The 20886-nt window shown below is 41.4% G+C and overlaps 1 protein-coding gene across 2 annotated transcripts in view; it reads right to left on the bottom strand.

Annotated features, from left to right (window-relative positions):
• The window catches only part of CLIC6 (chloride intracellular channel 6), a 29784-nt gene extending 9321 nt beyond the window's left edge, over positions 1-20463 (bottom strand). For both annotated transcript variants that reach the window (XM_042461062.1, XM_042461063.1), the window contains exons 1-2: positions 19962-20463; positions 490-599 (exon numbers count right to left, since the gene is read on the bottom strand). In XM_042461062.1, the coding sequence (XP_042316996.1) occupies positions 490-599; positions 19962-20075 (224 nt within the window). In that variant the 5' untranslated portion in view covers positions 20076-20463. The remainder of the gene's footprint in view (positions 1-489; positions 600-19961) is intronic.
• Between the last annotated feature and the right edge of the window lie 423 nt (positions 20464-20886).

The following is a 20886-nucleotide window of genomic DNA, read 5'->3' as shown; positions in this document are numbered from 1 at the left end:
AGGGAGCCTGCACGGTCTGGCTACTGCGGGTTCCCTTGGGAGCTAAAATGGATGGTTCCAGCCTGCCCTTTTGGGGTGGTGTGTTGAGCCCCTATATGTTCAAATAGAGCAAGAAATGAAAAATTGGGATGTATGCAGATCTGAATAGGGAAACAGAAAACAGTAAGTAAGTAAGAAAAGAGATGAATCTGTAGACTAGTGAAGTTGCTGAGAGAGACTGCTAGGGAGGAATGAGGAGAAAAATGAATGTAGATTTCAAAGAGAAAGATGTTTAGAAAGACCTATAATAATGAAAAGGAAGAAAGAGCTTATATAGGATACAGATAGGAATAGAGGGTTACAAGCAAATAAGTTGAAAGATAGGTTAAAGTCAAATAGGTTAAAAAGAAAAACAATGTCCCCTTCAAAAAACAAATCTGTTGTAAATTCCTGAGATGGAATTCCAAATAGTTCAAATTTTCATTTTAAATATAAGAAATTATAACTCACCGTTTCAAGTCTACAGTTGTAACATTAAAAATAACACCTTTCAACCAGAGAATCATGAAGAGGCGCTGAGAAAATGGACAGTTTCCAATACTTTCCCCGTCGCTTCCAGCCTACAAAGAATGATATTCTTTTAAATTAAACCTTTGGTATTAGTGGAAAGATTATCAGTATTGAGAAAATGGCACAAATTTATATAAGCATTGCCCTTAAACAACTTGTTTTGGTGACATTTCTTCCCACCATTTTTCTGGTTAAATAATTATGAGTGGTTTTGGTGGGCAGTGAATACATGATTATTTGTGGGGTTTGGTACTGCTTTCTGGTGTTACCCTAATAAAGGTCTTTGTTCTTTAGCTTTAGCTGATTGCTTTGGTCTGTTAATACACCTTTTAAAAATTGCTATTGCTTTTATCTGAGGTGCACATTGTTTTTAATGCCCATAGGGCAGAGGGGCAATTCATAAATATATCATACAACAAATGCTGTCATTCTATAAGAACTTAATGTGACTTAGGAGCTGCACAGATGAGAAGAAAGGGGCACCCCCCCCAGATCATTGCCATAGCAACTGCACGGCGCAGCAACAGTCCGCTCCAAAACGCAGCTCCTTTTTGCGTCACTGCCAAGGCGCCATTAGCAACCTGGAGTGGTGTGGTGATATCTCTTGTGGACTGCACCATTTGGACATGGCGCACAAGGCACATCATCGGCGCACACACCATCTGAATGCATGTGCACCAAAATGGCACCAGGAGAGCACGGAGCATGTGGACGCTCAATTCTCCCAAGCCTTAATTTTGGCCTCAGGTTGCCGCAAAGCAGCGGTCTGTACCAGACCTTAGTTTTTACCCTAGACATGTATATGACTGCACTGTATGAGACTTATTCATCAAAGCATGATGAGTCTGTATTAAGACACATCAGGTCAGTCTATATTTACTGATTCCCAGTAAGACGTTGTACTAGACACTTTTCATCAAGATTGTTAAGAGGGAGTTCAGGTCTGGCGGGTGGGGAGGGAGGGAGGGATAAGTAAGCCCTGGAAATTTGCCTGTTTCCTCAAGGTCCTTTGAGTCTTTGTAAAAAAAAGAGAGAATGCACACATTGTTAGCAATAATAATAAAGAATTTCAGAGAGTAATTGTATCACTAATAGGTTATCTTAAATTGCATGTTTGACAGGTCTGATTAAAGAATCTAAAAAGATTGTCTGGCAAGCTTGCCCCTAGATGAACAGAGAGAATGGAAATCCACTGGAAGCTTCCCCTGAAGCCCCCAACTATGCCTTTACAGCCCCCAATCCTCTGGAGCAGATTCTGAAAAGCACAGGAGACTGCAAAGGGAGGAAGAATGGAGGGGGAGATCACTTCTCGACCTCAAGCCTACAACTGCTTCACAAGATTCTGCTCCACATAATCTAGTATGTCTACATTTTAAAAATTACACTAGTTTTAATCTTTTTAGAATTATCATGGCACTGACTTGGTGAACTGGGGGACTGAAACTGGTATGAATTCTGTATTATATATTATATTGTATAGGTCTAGCTATAGAGGTAAAGATGGTAATAAATCACCACAGTATCCTTCCGGAAAATGTGTTTTTAATCATTCTTGCCAAACTCTCTGATGTTGATTCTTTATCATTTTATACAATTCAGATCACACAACTTTACATGGACATTTAAAGCTAACCACTAATTTCAATATCGGAATCAGTTCTTCAAAATAAAGCTCAAACTTGCTTCAGCTATAAAAGGTAAAAGTTTGACTTTCTCTAGGAGATGGAGGTAAGGAAATATAGGCAAAATGACAACAAGAATTATATTTCACCACCTTGGCAATGCAGAGAATCAGAAACAGCAGTCTTGACCTTCCCTTCTGTATATCCTTCTCTAACTGAAGCAGGTTTAAGAATAAGGTGCTACCATGAAAGAAGCAAATTAAATCATAGATTCAATTAATTACAAACTGCAATACCAGTAATATAAAATGTAGCAATTGGTTTTCATCAGCTATTGACTTGACTCTACTTGCCAACAGAACCCCTTGAACTGTCCATTTGGATGGAGCCATGGAGCCATGAAACGTTTTTGTCATTAACTTCAAAAGCACATGAAAAGAAAGAAACTATAGACTCAGCACATTCTGCAAGGAAAGCCCCAACAACATTTGTACAGGGAAGAGAAGTGATGCATGTAGTGTAAGAAAATTATCTTTATCAAAACCCTGCCTGCAATAATTTTGATTTATCTGTTTACAATGTAACTAGTGTTCAAAGAAACACACTTCTATTGTAATAAGTTAAAGAGTATCTTTATCATGTCTCCAGCAAGATGTTTCAAATAAGGAGCACAATTCTGCCAGACTGAAGGAAATCTGACTGAATTCAGTGGAATAATGGAAAAGAGACTTAAATATCTCCCACTGAAATAAAACTGGACTCATACTTAGCTTTGGCTGGACTGTGTCCAAAGTTTTCTGTGTCACAAAAAAAGAAACTGTCTCTTTCTTCATAATACTGTTTCCAGTTGTTCATGTAACATCCTGTTAAAACATCTGGATTTTGTAGACTGTGCCATCTAGTGGTACTATAACACCCACAATCACCTGTATGGTAGAACTGTAAGATAACTTTTCTTCGTTATTATAGAAAAAAATATTTTATGATGTGTATATTCTCTTAAGGTTCTCCCTCCAACATGCAAAGTTTATGTCTCAAATGCCATTCTTCGAGCTAATGTTGATCATAACTTGGTCAGAATCTGAGTTGAACACTATTGTTTCAGAGGTAAATGTGGTTCCTGGGACAGACAATAGATTCACAACCACATACATAGTCCTCTCACATTTGACTTGGGGATTGTGGAACTAGTTGAAAGTAACATAGTGGGTGAGTGGAAGGGGATTTGGCCTGCTGCAGAACCAGTTCCACAACTGTGGAATTCAGCATAACTTTACTTAAGTATATTTTGCTATGCTAAAAGTGTGTAAGATCTTGGCCTGTGTCTGTGTCTCTGCGCATGGATCTGTGCAGCTACATAACCTCCCCAGGTTTTTCTTTTGAAACATCTTGTCAACAGGCTCTTCTCGTCCAGGGACAAATACACTGTAGAAAATGGTGTCAATCTGCATTATTTCTACAGTATAGATGCACCCAAAAGGGCAAATTGGCAAGTGGTATATTCCAGCACTGGCAAAAATAAAAAGGGAAATTAGCTTTGCCTACTTTCTTTGTACTGTATATGCAGCCTGCCCCTTTTTTAAAAAAGGTCACTGATCCATCAATTCTAAGGCCAAAAATCCCCCTCTCAGATTCAATCTGCTTTAATCACCAGCTAAATATATACACCCAGGGGAAGAAAATAAATATATTATCTCTTCTTCCAAGCTCACTTTATTATTCCATTAGTAGTAGTAGTAGTAGTAGTAGTTGCATTAGTAGTATTACCTCTACATATACTTTTATATTATAAGCAACTGTAACAACAACAAAACCTAGCACAAAATATTATGCTTTTGCACAAAGCTGGCAGTCTTGGGTACTGGACTCCTTTACAGATGATAGGATTAAAGGGTGTGATATTCTTAGCCTAGGTAGATCAAAAAAAGAATTCTTCTTCACTGTAAAGTTGCTGAGAGACACAGGCTGTAATTCTGTGAATTCTTATCTGACTTCCCTTTCTACTGAACCCAGTGGGGCTTGCTTCTGAGAAGACCCACATAAGATTGCTCTGCCAGTTTATTCTGTGAGTCAGGAAGGTCAGAAGTACACAAGCAACAAATCAAATTCTATTTGCTATTTATCCTGTTACAAGAATTATGTTTTCACTACACCAATGCTATTTCTAATCCGTATTTAATAATATGGCAGTGGACCAGCTGAACATTGTACATCAATAAGGAAAAAAACCCTTTATAGCCTTGTTAAATTCTTTAAGGGAATTATTTTAACAAAAGAGCATTATTCTCTGGAACACATTATAGGGCTGGGAAAAGCAGATTAACTGGTATTTTAATTACACATCCTGTTTTATAGTTTAACATATGATACTTCACATTTTGTATATTTCTCACTACACTAAATGAAAACCACATTTAAAGTAAGAAACTATTATGTGCCATGGGGGAGGGAAATGTTAATAACAAAGGCAGGCAAATCTTGGCAGGGATAAAGTAGAGAAGGAAGAAATCTAGTATTGATAATCCTAATTCCTGCCTTGGGGCTAAATGGTGAAATTAAAACATTAAAATGAGTGTCTTCCATTTTGTAGATTTTGACGTACTGTGTATACTCGACTATAAGCTGACATCATGTATAAGTCGAGGGTAGGTTTTGGGGCCAAAATTATGGATTTTGATATGACCTGTGTATAAATCGAGGGTAAAACTTAGAGGCATGTGACAAAGGATCTAAAGGATGAAGCAAGGAAAACAATGCCAAACAACTTATAAAATCCCTGCAGGCACAACTGTTTGTGCTCATACTAAAGGCTGGATGGATGAAAGAATGGGGGGGGGTTCAACACTTACAGGACAGGTTATGCTCTTGCTTTTCACCAGGAAATGGTTCCTTTTTAAAATAAGAGTTAAAGTACAGTACTTACATTGACCCATAAGTCAACTCAGGTTTTTGGGGTCAACTTTTTGACTAAAATTTCTACACTTATACATGTATATGCAAAGTTTTACTATAGAAAGCATGTTTGGTACATACTAGGAATAAAAAAAGGAATTATGTTTTGCCATGAGAAATTAAATTTTTGATAAAAACAGCTTGAAAATTGAGACCTACAACAAATGCATAGTGACACGGTAATAAATGAACCTTCCCAAGATCCTTTGTAGTTCTAGTTATTTGTTCCTTTCACTTGGGCCATCCATTTATAAAGAATATTTAAAATTCAACTAAAAAAAACCAAACAAAGGAACAACAGAAAACATGCCTCAGGACAGTGCTTCAAAAAAAGCTGGAGAAACCCAGTATGGGCAGCTTCCTCTTCCATTACCCCCTCCAGAAAATCTGGCATTGGCCCCAACTGCAAACCCCAACACCAAAGAGGACAATCACCTTCATTGCTCCAACTGGGAAATACCAAATAAATCACTCCATTCAGATAGACAAAGGAAACTGGAGCCTATGTTTCCTAATACTTCTCAGGCTATCTGATGTTGCAGACCAGCATTTTTTTTCAAGGTACCAGAGACTGGTAGCATATTTGTGACCATTATTAGCACTACAATTTATTTATTTATTTCTGAGAAATTGACCAGAGACTGGTAGCTTATAGCTCAGGGATCAGTATCAGCCCCTGGACCAATATTTTGAATAGCACTACTGTAAAAGATGAAAAATGTGTATTGGGTAAACTGTGTAGCTAATAAATCCCCCACCTTCAACAGATAGTAATTGTGTCTTTTGTAGAAGAGTTACTGGGTAAGCATATACTGAACAGAAAGCAGCAAACTGCCTAAACACTCATGATCTCTTTCACTGCAGAAAATCACTGTCTTTAGTGATACAAGAAAGGACAAACAGACACAGTTTATAAAGCTTGAAAATGTGTGTCTGTGTGTGCGTATCTGAGTTTGGAATACATCTTATAGAATCTCCCATTTGGCTAGGAGATTCTAGAATCTATGATCCAAAAACACAACTTTTCTAAGCCCTACACTGCAGCTGCCTACTTGGGAGGGATAAGGCATTATTTCCAAGATTACCATTTCTCCCTCAAATGAGGACATGAGAACAAGGAAAAAGTACTTAAACAATACCTAGCAGGCATCTCTGGTCATTCACCCACCAACACTCTAGGTTCATGTCTAGAAACAATATCCTGACCTGCAGGTCAGTCCCAAAGTGTTACCATTGCTTACATCTCCTGCAGCATACACAATAAGGTGTTATGTTGCATTTTAAAAGAGCAAGATGCACGAGAGAAAGATATGGAACAAACTTCTGTAGGAAGCTGTACACCTGTTCTAGAAATATGACAGAATTGTAGTGTACAAAATATTCATAAATAAAAAGGAAGATAATTATTCAGGTATCTGGAAAGTCTGTGAGTGCTGAGCCATAAGAGGAAAAGTGAGAGAAAGCCTCCAGATACATGAAATAGGTTCAGTATTTTTCAGGTATGCTCCTAGGCACAAACAATTTGTGTCCTTGGTCTCAATGGCTGATTTACTCAGTGGTGAAGAAAAAGTACATTTCATCTAACTATTAACCCTGTCTTCTTCATTACAGAGCACTGCCTCCAATTACGCCCTTGCACTCAGAATTCCTACAATTCTTGTATGTTACTCACAAATCTAACAAAAGTATGGACAACATCTTGTACAGTAGTAAAAACATCTGGTGCAACTGTATGGTGGTAAAACATGAAATGCAAGTGCTCATCAAGGCAGTCCTTACAGATGTATGCCAAAAGGGAGTGTAAATATGTAAACACAGAGATGCATTGATCCATATAAACAAAATATTAGAATAGTTTTCATTTCCACTAGGAACAAAGTGTTTTGGCAAAACTAGTAGGAGACAACATGGCATAATGGTTTGAGTGTTGGACCATGGTTATCCCCCACCACAGAAGTAACATACAGTTGGTCCATCACATGGATACCAAAATCTGTGGATGCTCAAGTCCCATTGAATAAAATAGTGTCGCTTATTTAAAATGGCAAAATCAAGGGCCCGTTACAAACGGGCACCCTAGCACAGACTCAGTCCGTACTAGAGTTAGAAAGGGCCATCTCTTCCAGATGCCCCTAACCCTAGTACGGACTGAGTCCGTACGAAATGGCGGCGGCCGTTCCACACATCGCACCCCAGAAAGTGCTTCGGCACTTGCGGCGTCTCTTCCGGGGTGCAGGAAGGAGTGCGATTTTCGCGTTCCTTCTTTGCGGCGTCCGGGAACCGTGCCGTTTGGCTGCTGTGGTTCCCGGACGCTGCAACCAGCAGCGGCAGCAGACCGCAGCTTTTCGGCGGTCTGTAACCCACCAAGGTTTGCTTTTTGAAATTTATATATTTTTGGAATCATTTCAATCCATGGATGGTTGACTCCATGGATAAAAAGTCCATGAGTATGAAGAACCAACTGTATGTTACTCCTGGGATGAGGGGAAACCATGCAATTTCTCGAAAAATATTGTGCGTTGCAATCAGCATGCCTTGCAAGTGTAATATATTTCCAGGGATATCCAAATGATTATGAGGTTCCATTTAAGTTCAGAGAAACCACAGAGACCTGAGGCATGTGACAAATGCCATCAATATCCCTACTAATCAAAAAGTTCCAGCACATTAATGCTCTAAAATTTATTATACTAAAGCTTGGCTAGAAAAGTTTCACCTGTACCTCTGAATCAGAGTTGGAACATATATTGTCAGAGATAGAGTACGAGAAAAGCAAACTTTTGCAGCAGAAGTGATGATTTAGTAATCTTATGGCACACAATTTCCTCACTCTTTCATCAGGACTGAAGCAAACATAGCAAATGGAAATGCACACAGTTCTTTACTGCATCATGAGGTTTTATTATCAGCACAAAAATCAGATAACCTTCACAAGTCATTCTATAACACAATTCAAAATAGCTTGGTTCGAAGAACAAATGTTGTGTGATATTTTTTAGATACTGTATTCAGATACTAGAGAAGGAGCAGGGTAGCATCAAAGAGTGGTGGCCAACCGGGTGTATCAAAAGTTACAGATGATTTTATATAGCCCCTACTCTTCCTTTTCTGCATCTTTATATCCACTCCCTGGTGTATTGACAGGAGTCCCTTCCCCCATCACCTGGATTAATGGTAATAGTTTAGTTCCAGTGATCTTCTTGCAATTGACAGGCAAGAAATACTGTGATGCAAGTGATGGTCATATGTGTCATCATGAGCACAGAGAAAGGAAGTTAAAAGCCAAGGCCATGGTACAGAAAGGCAAAGGTTCTGGCTGAGAGAAGCAGACTGACTAAGGGGCAAAACAGACTGCCCCAAAGGAGCGGCTCTGTGCTGCCCCTTTCAGTTCCACATCAGGGTCATGGCAACCACACACCACAGCCACAATCAGGCACTTTGCTGGCTCTAAAAGAAATGCCACTCCTTTTAGAGCCAGCAAAAAGGTGCCCTTGCCACCATGGCACCACTTTCTGACACTCCTTTTGTCATACATCATGTGAACACTGCACCAAAGGAGCACTGTGATGCTGCCCACCGTGTGGTTGGGCGGACAGAGTGATGCCAGCATGGGTGCAACATTGGGGTGTATGTCATCCAAACACCACACCCCCACATGGCCCCCACACTAGCGCTTCAAGCCAGTCTGTTTAGCCCCAAGACAGTCATAACTGAAAGAAAGGCAGCCACAAGGGTGGCATAATGTCATCATTTACATCAGCAGTTCTCAAGCTGTGTGTTGCGACCCCTTTGGGGGTCGAACGACCCTTTCACAGGGATCATCTAAGACCATTGTAAAACACATATTTCCAATGGTCTTAGGAACTAAGACACCACAATTTTATGGTTGGGGGATCACCACAACATGAGGAAGGAGTGAGGCCTTAGGAAGGCTGAGAACCACTGATTTACATAGTACATTAATGATGGACAATGATTTTTCACCAGCATAAGGGGGAAATGCACTGCACTTCTCAGCTCCCTAACATATTCTGGAACAGGAGAGACATATACACAGACCCACAAACAAATGCAGGAATTCAGGGAAAGGGCATAAAGGGCTTTGGAGGTAAATGACACTGACTGACCAAGGTGTTCATATGCTAGCTCACCTGCTATCAAAATTCCTTTTTTTAGGTATCAAGCAAAAATATTTTAATTCACTCAGGCTTTGTAAGCACTTTTGTGTACTGTTTAATATCTTCATTTTGCTGCACTACCTATATTTTATTTCTGGTTATATAAATATGTCTGTACATATTTGATAGAAAGGGTTAACTTTATAGGCCTCCTGAAACAGTTTTGATGGGCAGTATGTTTTAAAGAAGTAAATAAGGATTTGTAGCTCACTCTGAGGATAAGAGTACTTACTGAGTGGCAAGATATTGTCACAGATATTATTACTTGTATAGGATCATACAACTAACCTCCTGACAATTAAAACAAGCCATGTCTTCTAACGGAAGGCTACAGTGGCTATAATCTATTAAACAGTTCTGTATAATATTTTATTTATTAATTTAATATATATATAAGCTGCTCTCAGAGTAGCTTGTAATAAATCATGTTTTGAAATAATTAATCATAACAATAAACTAGCTTCTTATATTTCAGTGCACCATGTCATCCAGCTCACGTCTTCTATAAAGCAGTCTGGTAGTTTAAAAACAGCAACATTATAACTTTAGGAAATCATGCACTGTATTTTTTAAACTGCCCAGGTCAATTGTTTGAATTTACTATAATTCAACCAGAAAAATGAAATACTAGCCACAGAAGACACACACCAAGAAGGTTACTTTTAAAACAAATGATATAATGATATGCTAAAACTGCCTATAACTGAGCTGTGGTAGAAAAATGCTCTGAGTCCCAGATACACATTGTATTTCTTCTTCTTTAGGTAAACTTTCAAAGCTTGCATAATGCATCAAAATATCTGATGCTAAACAGGTAGGCATGAACAGTGCCTTGAAAGGGGATCACTTAGGAAAATGTATAGGCTCTTTAATTTTACTTTTGGGATATGTGTGTTAAATGAATAAATTGCAATACAAATGAGAGCCAGCATGGTGTAGTGCTTTGAGTGCTGGAATCAGACTCCAGAAGACAAAGGTTTAAACCCGCACTCAGCTATGGAAATCCACTGGGTGATCTTGAGCTAGACATAATCTCTCAGCTTCAAGGAAGGAATGGCAAACCTCCTGTGACTAATTCCCTTAACACATGACAAAAGAAAGCCAACATTCAGTAAGAAGGAAGAAGCTTTCTCCTTGCCTCTCCACATGCTGTTGAAGCACTTCTTTTCTTTTCCAGACGGAGATTGTTGTAAAAGCGTGTCTTTTATCACACTGGAAAAAATCTGTTTGGCAAAAGACATACAGTGGTACCCCGGGTTACGAAAATAATCCGTTCCGCAGCGCCCTTCGTAACCCGAAATCTTTCGCAAGCCGAAAAAGCCATAGGCGCTAGCGCTGGAAGCCGCGATTTGGTGCGAAAAAGCGCCGAAAAGCACCAAAAAATTTTTTCGTAAGCCGAAAAAAAAACGTAACCCGGAACAGTTTTTTCCTATGGAATTTTTTCGTATCCCGGAAATTTCGTAACGCGGTGCTTTCGTATCCCGGGGTACCACTGTACTTTTACTACCCTCTCTCTTTGAAAGGAGAATGGCTGTGCTACAATGTTATAGCAATAGCAAGTACATTTCTATACCGCTTATCAGTGCACTTAGGCACTCCCTAAGCGGTTTACAAAGTGTAAAGTCATTTTAGTGACCTTGGAAGGATGCGAGCTTGAATTGAGCTTGAGCCATTTCACTAGTATTGAATTCACAGCCTTATGGTTTGTGAGTGAGTGGCTGCAGTACAGGCATTTAACCACTGCACCACCAGGGAGATGTAAGGAGAAAGTTGCTTCTCTCCTGCTGCATGCCAAGAAAACCTTATGTAGGATTATCATAACTTGGAATTGACATGAATGCACATAACAACAGCAGTCTATGTTAGATACACTGGGCTTTGAGTAAGAAGCAGTGATGTTATGTAGTTTGGTTTATTTCAGTTAAAGAGTACACAATACTGCCACCCCGACAGACAGGACAGCAACCAGAGGAGAGTGAGGTGGTCACAGCCTCCCCCCCCCCCCCCCGCGAGAGAGAGAGAGAGAGAGAAAGTGCCCCTCACACTTGACCTTGTCTTTCCATGCTGGTAGCAGTTTCATGAGAAACCTCCATCACCACTACTGCAGCGAGTCAGGACCAGGTGTGCTTGCCCTCCCCCCCTCCCAGTGGCAGGAAGGCCAGATCTGGTGTCATACCTCTTCTGGGGTATCACCTAGTGCAGGCTACACACCCCTAATAATGCTAGTGGGCACGAGCAAAGCATCTCCTATCTTGTCTATTCCTACACATTATTAACTTTTGCCATTTTGACTGCATTCTGATGTTACTTGGCCATATATGTTCCCATTTTCATTGTGAAATGTTGGAGAATATGTACTATGTCCAGTATGATGTGGTGTATGTGCCTCCAAGTCACAAGATTTTCTTAGGCAAGTAATCCTCGGAGGTGGTTTTGCCAGTTCATTCCTCTGAAATATAGCCTACAGAATCTGGTATTTATTGGCAGCCTTCCATCCAAATACTCACCAGGGCTGACCTTACCTAGTTTTCAAGATTAGTCAGGATCTAGTGCCTTTAAAATATTTAGGCTCTTCAGTGTGATTTACTCCCAAGTAAATAAGTATAGGTTTGTAGCCTAAACTCCTTTTGCCTTATGGACATAGTTTAGTTTTCTCCCAAAATTTATTCACTGAAGTAATTTTCTCCCAGTATTTATTCACTGGTAGACTTCAGTTGAAATGACATCAGGCTACTAAACAGCTGGCCATTTTATGTTAATACAAGTCAGAAAATAACTCTATGTTGAATAAATAATCAAACAAATAAATAATGTTATAGGGATCAACCGGGGGAGGTGAACAGCTCAATCTCTTGAAAAGTTATGAAAGGAATTCATAATGCCAGCTTCTCCTAAGCTGTATTAAGGAACCATAAGGTTTCTGCATTCCCCTTCTATAGCAAAGTTACTAAAAAGCCAACGGTTTGTGAGAAGTTGGCCACACAAAAGGTTTTCTTATCCTGTTTGACATGTACATAAACTCAATACTTAAATATATTGTTTTGGCATAATTTAAAAATAATAATGACCAAATCTTGACATAAATTCTCAGTTATACAAAAAGCTGTTGTTTTACAGGTAAGACATTTGTTCCATCTGTTTCCATATTATTTGTGGACTTGGGTCTTTCTCAACTTTACTTGGAGATGGGGAAAATGCTGGACACAAAACAGGTGTTCTACCACTTCTATATGGTTTGGTTTGCATGTGTTTTATTCAGCTTTCATTAAAAATATCAGAAACTCTAATACATGCTAAGGAAAGTGAAGTGCAGAGAAGGAAAGTGCTTGAAAGTGCTCTTGATTTGCCACTTGAAAGATTTTACTACATTTTTACCACCTTTGGTAAAAAAAATATTTAATGGAACATCTGCCATTTTTTTTCAGTCTATGTTTTTAAACACACACACACACACATGTTATGTGTGCCTTCAAGCCATTTCCTACAACAACCCTAAGGTGACCCTACCATAGGGTTTTCTTGGCAAGTTTCTTCAGAGGAGGTTTGCCATTGCCAGCCTCTTAGGCTGAAAGAGTTAACTTGCCCAGGGTCACCTAGTCGTTTCATGGCTGAACTTTTCATTCAAACCCTCTTCTCCAGGGCCATAGTAAATGCTCAAACCACTACACCACTCTGGCTCTCTCATACACAGAGAGAGAGAGTGAGAGAGAGACAGACACACAGACACACAGATATGTTTTAACATAGTCATTACTTTGGAAATTTCTGATGTATGAGTGATTCATTACATTTCAAGTTAGTACATTAATAATGCAATACTACAATAATTTTTTAAAATTAATTTTATATAATTATTATTTTATGAACCCTTAAAATAGGAAATTGATCAAAGCCTCTTTTGAAAAATCACTAAAACAATCCTTAACAACAGGGGTCGGCAACCTCCGCAGCCCGCAGAGATTCATCAGCAGCTGGCCCCGGTCCGGCCGCGCCACCACCGCCAATTGCGGCTTTTCGCCATCCGGGTTCACCATTTCCCCCCCAAAATGGCAGCGGCCTAGAGCGTAGTCTCGTGTACCTCGGGGAAGGTCACGTGAGACTTGCCGCCATTGGCGGCAGCCTCTAGAGGCCCGCTGCGCCACCGGAGCCCGCTCAACAGGGCTCCGGAGGGGCAGCGGGCCTTGGAGGCCAATGCCACGTGGGGCCTCCAGGAGGCTCCGAGGGGGCAGCGGGCCTCTGGAGCCCCATGCCATCGCCGGCACCCTCCAGGAGGCCCCAGCGGCGGCAGCGGGCCTCTGGGAGCCGGTTGTGGCGCCCTCCAGGAGGCCTGGCGGCAGCAGGGCTCGGGAGGCCGGTTGCCTGCTGGCCCTTAGGGCCCCAGCAGGCAAAAGGGCTGGCAAAGAGGGGGAGCCTGAGCGCTAGCGCCCCCAAGGCTTTTTTGCGGCCTCTGACGGGGCCTGGGGCCCGTCAGGGGCCGCAAGAGAGGAGGCCTGGCCCCCAGAGTGTGAAGCTCCACCCCCGGCTTCAGCCCCCCGTCGCCTGAGGGACAGCAACCCGGCCCCGGCTCAAAAAGGTTGCCTACCCCTGCTTAACAAGAACATTTTGGAATAAAACCAACACACAACCCCAAAAATGTTTTAATGCTAATGTTACAATGACTGAAAAGAAAACAACACACTTGTCTCCCCAAAATATTGTCAGGAGTAACAGAGTTTCTTCAAAATTCTTTGGTCTCAACTCCAATGACTCACGTTGAACTGCACATCATTGCTGTAATCGCAGAGTAGAAAACTGAAGTTTTATTTTCTCTTAAACATTATCAAAGATACTGCGCTTCCAGCACCTGTTCTGGTTTTGCATTTTAAAAAAAATTCAAGTCACGCAGCGAAATCCTGAACACTGCTAAATTGGATAAGCAGCCTAGTTACCAGATTCCCCAACTCCTTTAAGGCTTCGCCATTTCACAGAGCAAATGCTTATCTATTTGCTTATTTCTATCTACTGAAAAACATATTCTACTTTATGCTGCAACAAATTCAACAGAAAATTAATTCTGAAACAGCCGTAATTAAGGTTAGGAAATTAGCTGGGGACAGGGAGACAGTAATTTAGCTTAAAAGATCTTGGATCCAACAGAGAAGAGACACTGCAATTAAATATTAACAGTGTAGGCTAGAAATATAAGGTTTTCTATTAAGTATTTGAATTTAACTTCAAAGTAACATCGAAAATTGTGAAACAAAGGAATACACTGGATAAACACCGAATAGATATGTACTAACGTGTTTTGTATTTTATTTCTTGGGCACAAGCCAAACCAATAAAAACGGCAGAGTTGTCCAATTTCTTTTTGGATGGGACTGACATATTCATACAGCGGCTCTGTTCTTCAACTCTTTCTATTAAAGGGGATTCCTAGGGATCACTGTAAGGGGACAGGGATAAGTGTCCCACCAAAAAAGGAGCTCACTCCCCTCTGCTTTCCCATTTCTGCTCCTCAGCATGGCATAACTAGGGGGGATGCGGGGGGCAGACTGTACCATCTAAGGGGAGTGACACTACTGCTGTTCAACATCTGTTTTTGACAGAACATTGTAGCACTTGCCTATATTACTAAAGTGCTAAGATATGGTGAGAGTGAGGGTGAAGCTCAGTGGGAGAAGAAAGGAGGGCGCCAGAACTTTAAAATTGTTGGTTTTTTTTTGGAAAAAATATTCATTTAAAATTTTCCTTTCTTAAAACTTACATTTTAACCCAATCTCCCCTGTGAAATGTAAAATTTAGTTATGCGTAGATAGTATTGTAATTTTGAAGGTCTAATTTTAATTTTCTAGTTGTTTATGTCAAACTATGAGCAGATATTTAATGGCATGCTATGAAATGGAAGGAAGAGGTCAATGGGAGTACCCATGAGTTCTGCTCCGGGTGACACCAACCCTGGGGATGCCACTCCTTTCATATTTGAAGGAGGCACTTTCACAGACAGAAAGCATCATATGTATTAAGCAAATATGAATAGCAAGCACAACCCTGTGAGGCCTCCCCCCCCCCCGTTGGCAGCCTACTAAGTTTATTTTAAAAAAACAATTGACCCTCCAGGTTTCCACCGATACAGGATGTACCCTGTTCTCTTGAAATATACTTTGGCCCTTCCATACCTCCTTTCTGGAAATTAATATTAATAATCTGGTGCCTCCGCTGGTGATGGCAGAAAAGGCAGGGCTAGTTTAATCAAAAAGCAAAAACAAAAACCACATGATCACCAGACACAATCAGCCAAAAAAGCAGATTATAGAAAGCTGACAGGACAGAATGCTTTCCTTCAAGCCCCCATTCACATAGATCAATACACCATCGTGATGACTGCAAATTTCTTACAGTGATTAAATCTATGCACATTTTGCCTATTAACTAGAAGTGCACATAGACAAGAAGTACTGCAAGGGCACTTACCGTCTAGTCCTTCCTGTGGAAGGTTATATCTAATATTTCACCACAACTGATTCAGGCAAAAGCAGGAGATTCATTATTACAATAAGCAGAATTCCTCTGGGTTTTATTTTTCCCTACCCATGATAGGCATTGGCATGAATCCTTTTGAGATCTTATGCATGATAAAGTCCCAGTACTAAAATAGTGGGACAATTCTGTCTGAAGTATCACATGTGCATTCAGTCCAGGGCTGTGAAAGTGAAGTTACACATGGATGCCACTCTGTATGTAAATGTACATACAGTATGTCCAAATACAAGATATGCATGGGCCCACATGTGCATAAGATGTACATTTGACTATCCAATTGGCTGCACATTCATGTATGCATTCAGTTTTTCAATGCTGCCATTCAACACAAGGGTTGTGTAACACAATCAACACACAATTCTACTTGTAGAGGTTTACTCTATGCCTGCCTGATGTTGGAACTTGTCCTGTGTGATTCTTCACAGGGCTGAGGATCAGTTTGTCACCATCAGCAAACGGCCCAACAATGTTTGAATCCTGGGATCACCATTTGCCACACTCTTTCACCTTTAATCACTTAAAGGTGCCCACACAGTTACAAAAGCAAGTGCCCTGTCCTTAAGCCATTAATCTTGCACTGTATTATGTATTTAGCACAGTCATTTGTCTTGTTGTGCAAGTATAAACATTTTAAATATTCCCTCAAGCTGGCATACAGCAGTGGAAACCCCCAAATGCTAAAAGGCAACAGTAACAATATTTTGAGCCTGGAGAATTCTAAAGACCAGAAGATGAATACAAAAGCTCTCAGATAATTTTAACAAGGTCAGGCCACAGTCTGCACAGGGATATATATTACAGGTACAGATTCAAATGATAGCTCAGTCCTAAATACCTGTGGCCCCATACTTTGCATGTCATGAATTAGCAACAACCTGCAATTATTCAGTGTATTATTACTGTATTTTTACTGCCAGATAGGGAGATTGCTGCTTGTGATTGCTGCCTCAGGTGCTAAAATAAGTTGACCAGCCTCAGATACTGTATGTTACAACATGGTTTGTGGACAGGGGACAGAATTCCTGTTCTACCCCAGGTAGTAGACCATCTTTCCTGAGGCTTCCTGTCATCTTTCTCTAGACCTGGGCTGGTTGTAAATACTGTACCACCAATATGTCTTCTGTCTTTACTTTGTTCTCATTAGCACTGAATCACTGAGGTTCTGAAAACTTCCACAGGTCTAAAAACAAAATACATATGTGTGGGAACCCACTGTACAGAAGGAGAAGGGGTACTATGAAACAGAGAAGTGGATGTGTGAAGAAAAGATTTTGCACATCTACAGTATTTGCCTAGCTTCTCTGGATTGTGCCTTTGCCCGTTGCTTTTTCACCAAGAGGCTGGAGACATGTTTTTACAAATGTTAACTTACTGTTTATGTGGCAAGCCTGCAAGCAGGACATTGACATTGTTTTAATTAAGGTGCAGTCCTTATTATAATTTTGGTATGCACAAATAAGAAATGATTATGAGAATCTCTGCTAGGTCATTTCACAGCTATTTCTCATGCTAAGCAGTGTCACAAGATATTTCCTGCATAACACTATTATTTTCAAGGTGCCATGCCTGTACAGATTAACAATTTTCAAGTTTATCTTTACTGATAATATAATCAGACCTTTGCAGAGCAGACCAATACAACGTGTGTTTTGCAGATGTTTATAGAGGCTGATTTTCCATTACAGAAAAGTCTAAATCCCAACAGGTACCATTGAGTTTTGAAACAATAAGGGTTTTACCTGAGAAAATGGGTAAAACCCACCAACAGAAACAATGCATCTGTCTCATTAGAGTGAGATAATTATCTTGAAAGCTACAATGTATCCTAGTTTGGATTGTTTTATTACATCTACTGACAGTATAGATACTGCTTCTCAAATCTACTGTTTCTAGTGTGGTGCTTTCTTAGCAAGAGAAACGGCTTTATAATATGCCCTATTTAATCATGAACTCACAAGTAGATTTATCAGACGTTTTTATAATTAAACCATCTTAGTAAAACTGGCTGTTCAATTGGCATATTTAATGAACACTTGCCAAATGTTGTTTATTACAGGGCTTAGTAAAAATCAATCAATCAATCAATAATAACCACCAGAAATAACCTCCAGCAATGTGGTACTGAAAGAGAGTGCTATAGAAACCATGGACTGGCAAAAAAGACAAATAAATGAGTCCTAGAGCATATGAAGAGAATCAGCATGGCATAGTGGTTTGAGCATTGGACTGCAACTCTAGAGACCAGAGTTCAGTTCCCAGCTCAGCCGTGAAACTCACTGGGAGATCTTGGGCAAGTCACACTCTCTCAGCCTCAGAGGAAGGCAATGGCAAACCTCTCAACAAATCTTGCCAAGAAAACCCCATGAAAGGTTTGTCTTAGGGTTGCCATAAATTGGAAATGACTTAAGGGACACAGCACACACAGAGAGAACATATGAAGCCTAACTCTTTAGAAACCAAATTGACTAAACTGAAGCTGTTCTACCATGCACAGACACATGGTAAGATGCCCACTGCAAAGTCATGAATGCTGGTGAATTGGAAGGTAGTATGAAAAGAGGACAAGCACATTACAGATGGATTCCTCAGTAAAGGAAACAACAGCCCTGAACTTGCAAGCCCTGAGCAGGGTTACAGATGACTGGGGCTATGGGAGGTTTCTTCCTCCGCCTCTTCTTCTTGTTAACAGCCTTCACATTGATCTTGACCCATGGTGACCCTATAGATGAGACATCTCCAGGCCCCCTGTCCTCTACTGCTCTGTCCAGCTCCTGCAAACTCATAACCGTGGTCTCTTTACTAAAGACCATCCATCTAGCATGTGTCCTTCCTCTCTTTCTACTTCCCCCCAGCTTTCCTAACATTATTGTCTTTTCCAATGAGTCCTTCCTTCTCATGATGTGTCCAAAGTATGACAGCCTACAGTCTTGTCATCTTGGCTTCTAGGGATATTTCTGGCTTGATCTGCTCTGGGACATATTTGTTTGCCCTTCTGGCTGTCCATGGGATCCTCAGCACTCTTCTCCAGCACCAGATATCAAATGGATGGATTTTCCTCCTCTATACTAAAACGAAAGGATGTGGAGTGCATGCGGAGTGGCAGCTGTAGGACAACTTTAAGCTACTAGGGAACTAGGATATTAGTGAATAGGAAGTGAGAAGTAATAGTGCCATCAGGATAGGATTTGGGGGCACAAGTCAAAAAAAAGGAGGAGGAGTGTTCTCAAAGGAAACAGGGTCAGGGGTGCTCCACGCTTGGAGGAAAGGAACCAGCAAAATGCACATTGTTGCAGGCAGAGGAGTTCTGTGAGACTATTAACTTCAGACCCAGTGTGATGTCCTGGTTTGGGTTTAGGACTATGACTCTGGAGACCAAGATTCAAATCCCTATTTTGCCATGGAAACCCACTGGGCACACACTCTCCCAGCCTCCAAGGAACGCAAAGGCAAACCCCCTTCCAAACCAACCTTGCCAAGAAAAGGCACACCACAAGAAGAATCGCAATTTTGCAATGTTGCTGTTTCTTGGAACCCGCCTCGATCTGAATGGGACTAAAAATAATAATTATGATGATGATTGTTATTATTTAGGAGAAATGTGTGAGTCAGTGCAGGCGAGGTACCTACTGCTGCTTACTTTGTCTTTATTGTATACTACTGTAATTAGTATTATTTTAGAGATATTTTAATCATGTAATGTTCTTGTTTTAGAGTGTATGCCACTTGGCAGGTTTTTATTCTTTCTCTGCCCCCGCCCCCCCTTATTTTATTTGACCCTTACTATGTAAAGCACTGGGCAAATTTCACAGCACTCTATGAATAAATGTTAATAATAAGAATAAGAATACTGCTGTCTGTGTTAAGCCTGCCACTGTGATTGGACTTTGGCTACATCCACACTGGAGGAATAACCCGGTTTGGTATCGCTTTAACTCTTTTTCTGGCTCAAGGCTATGGAATTCTGGGAGTTGGAGTTTGTTCCGCTCTGGGCCCCACAACAAACTCCAACTCCCAGAATTCCATAGCAAAGAGTCAGACAAAGAGTTAAAGCGGTGCCATACCGGGTTATTCCTCCAGTGTGGATGTAGCCTCAGAAGGACCCCCCAGTGCCTCTCCTCCAAGGGCAGGGAAGCTTTACCTTGACGAAGAGGGAAATGTCGTGCTCTTGCTTCTCTTCCAGAGGCGCAGCGAGGAGGCTGGGCTCTTCCCCCGCCGCCTCTTCTTCTTCTTCCTCCTCCTCCTTTCCTTGCATGCCATTCACCTCCAGGGCAGCCCCTCTTTCCTCTGGCCCTTGGGGGACTCCCTCGGCGGAATCATCGCCAGACTGGACTTGGGGGGCGGCCTCCTCCTCCTCTTCCTCCTGGGGGTCTCCAAGGGACGCAGAAGCAGCATCTTCCCCTCTTTCTTCTCCTTCCTCGGGGGTTCCTCCTCCATCCACCGAAGGGAGGCTCTCCTCGGGGCCACTCTCTCCAGATGCAGCCTGGCTCCGCGATCCGCCGCCCGAAGGAGCCTCCGCCGCCTCGGTTCCCGCCTCTCCATCCTTCTCCTCTTCTTCCTCAGCTCCTTCCTCCTTCCCTCCTTCTTGCTCCTCTCCCTCAGGCGTTCCTTTCCCCAGCTCCTCTATCTTTTCCTTCTCTGCGCCTTCCTCCTTCCCTTCTTCTTGCTCCTGGACTTTTCCCGTCTCCTCGACTTCTCTCTTCTCTTTCTCTGCACCTTCCTCTTTCCCTCCTTCTTGCTCCTCTCCCTCGGGCGTTATTTTCTCCAGCTCCTCTCTCTCTCCTTCCTCCTCCTCAGCCCCTTCCTCCTTCCCTCCTTCTTGATCTTCTTCCTCAGGCGTTACTTTTCCCAGTTCCTCTCTCTCCTCCTCAGCTCCTTCTCCCTTCCCTCCTTCTTGCTCCTCTCCCTCAGGCGCGACTTTTCCCGGCTCCTCGCCCTCTCCCTCCTCCTTCCCTGCTTCTTCCTTCGCTCCCTCAGGTGTTACTTCTCTCAGTTTTTCTCCTGCCTCCTCCTCAGCCCCTTCCTCTTTCCCTCCTTCCTGCTCCTTTCCCTCAGGCGTGACTTTT

This window comes from Sceloporus undulatus, chromosome 3, assembly GCF_019175285.1.
Source record: "Sceloporus undulatus isolate JIND9_A2432 ecotype Alabama chromosome 3, SceUnd_v1.1, whole genome shotgun sequence".
Lineage (NCBI taxonomy): Eukaryota > Metazoa > Chordata > Lepidosauria > Squamata > Phrynosomatidae > Sceloporus > Sceloporus undulatus.
This window is presented reverse-complemented; position numbering and strand designations above follow the sequence as displayed.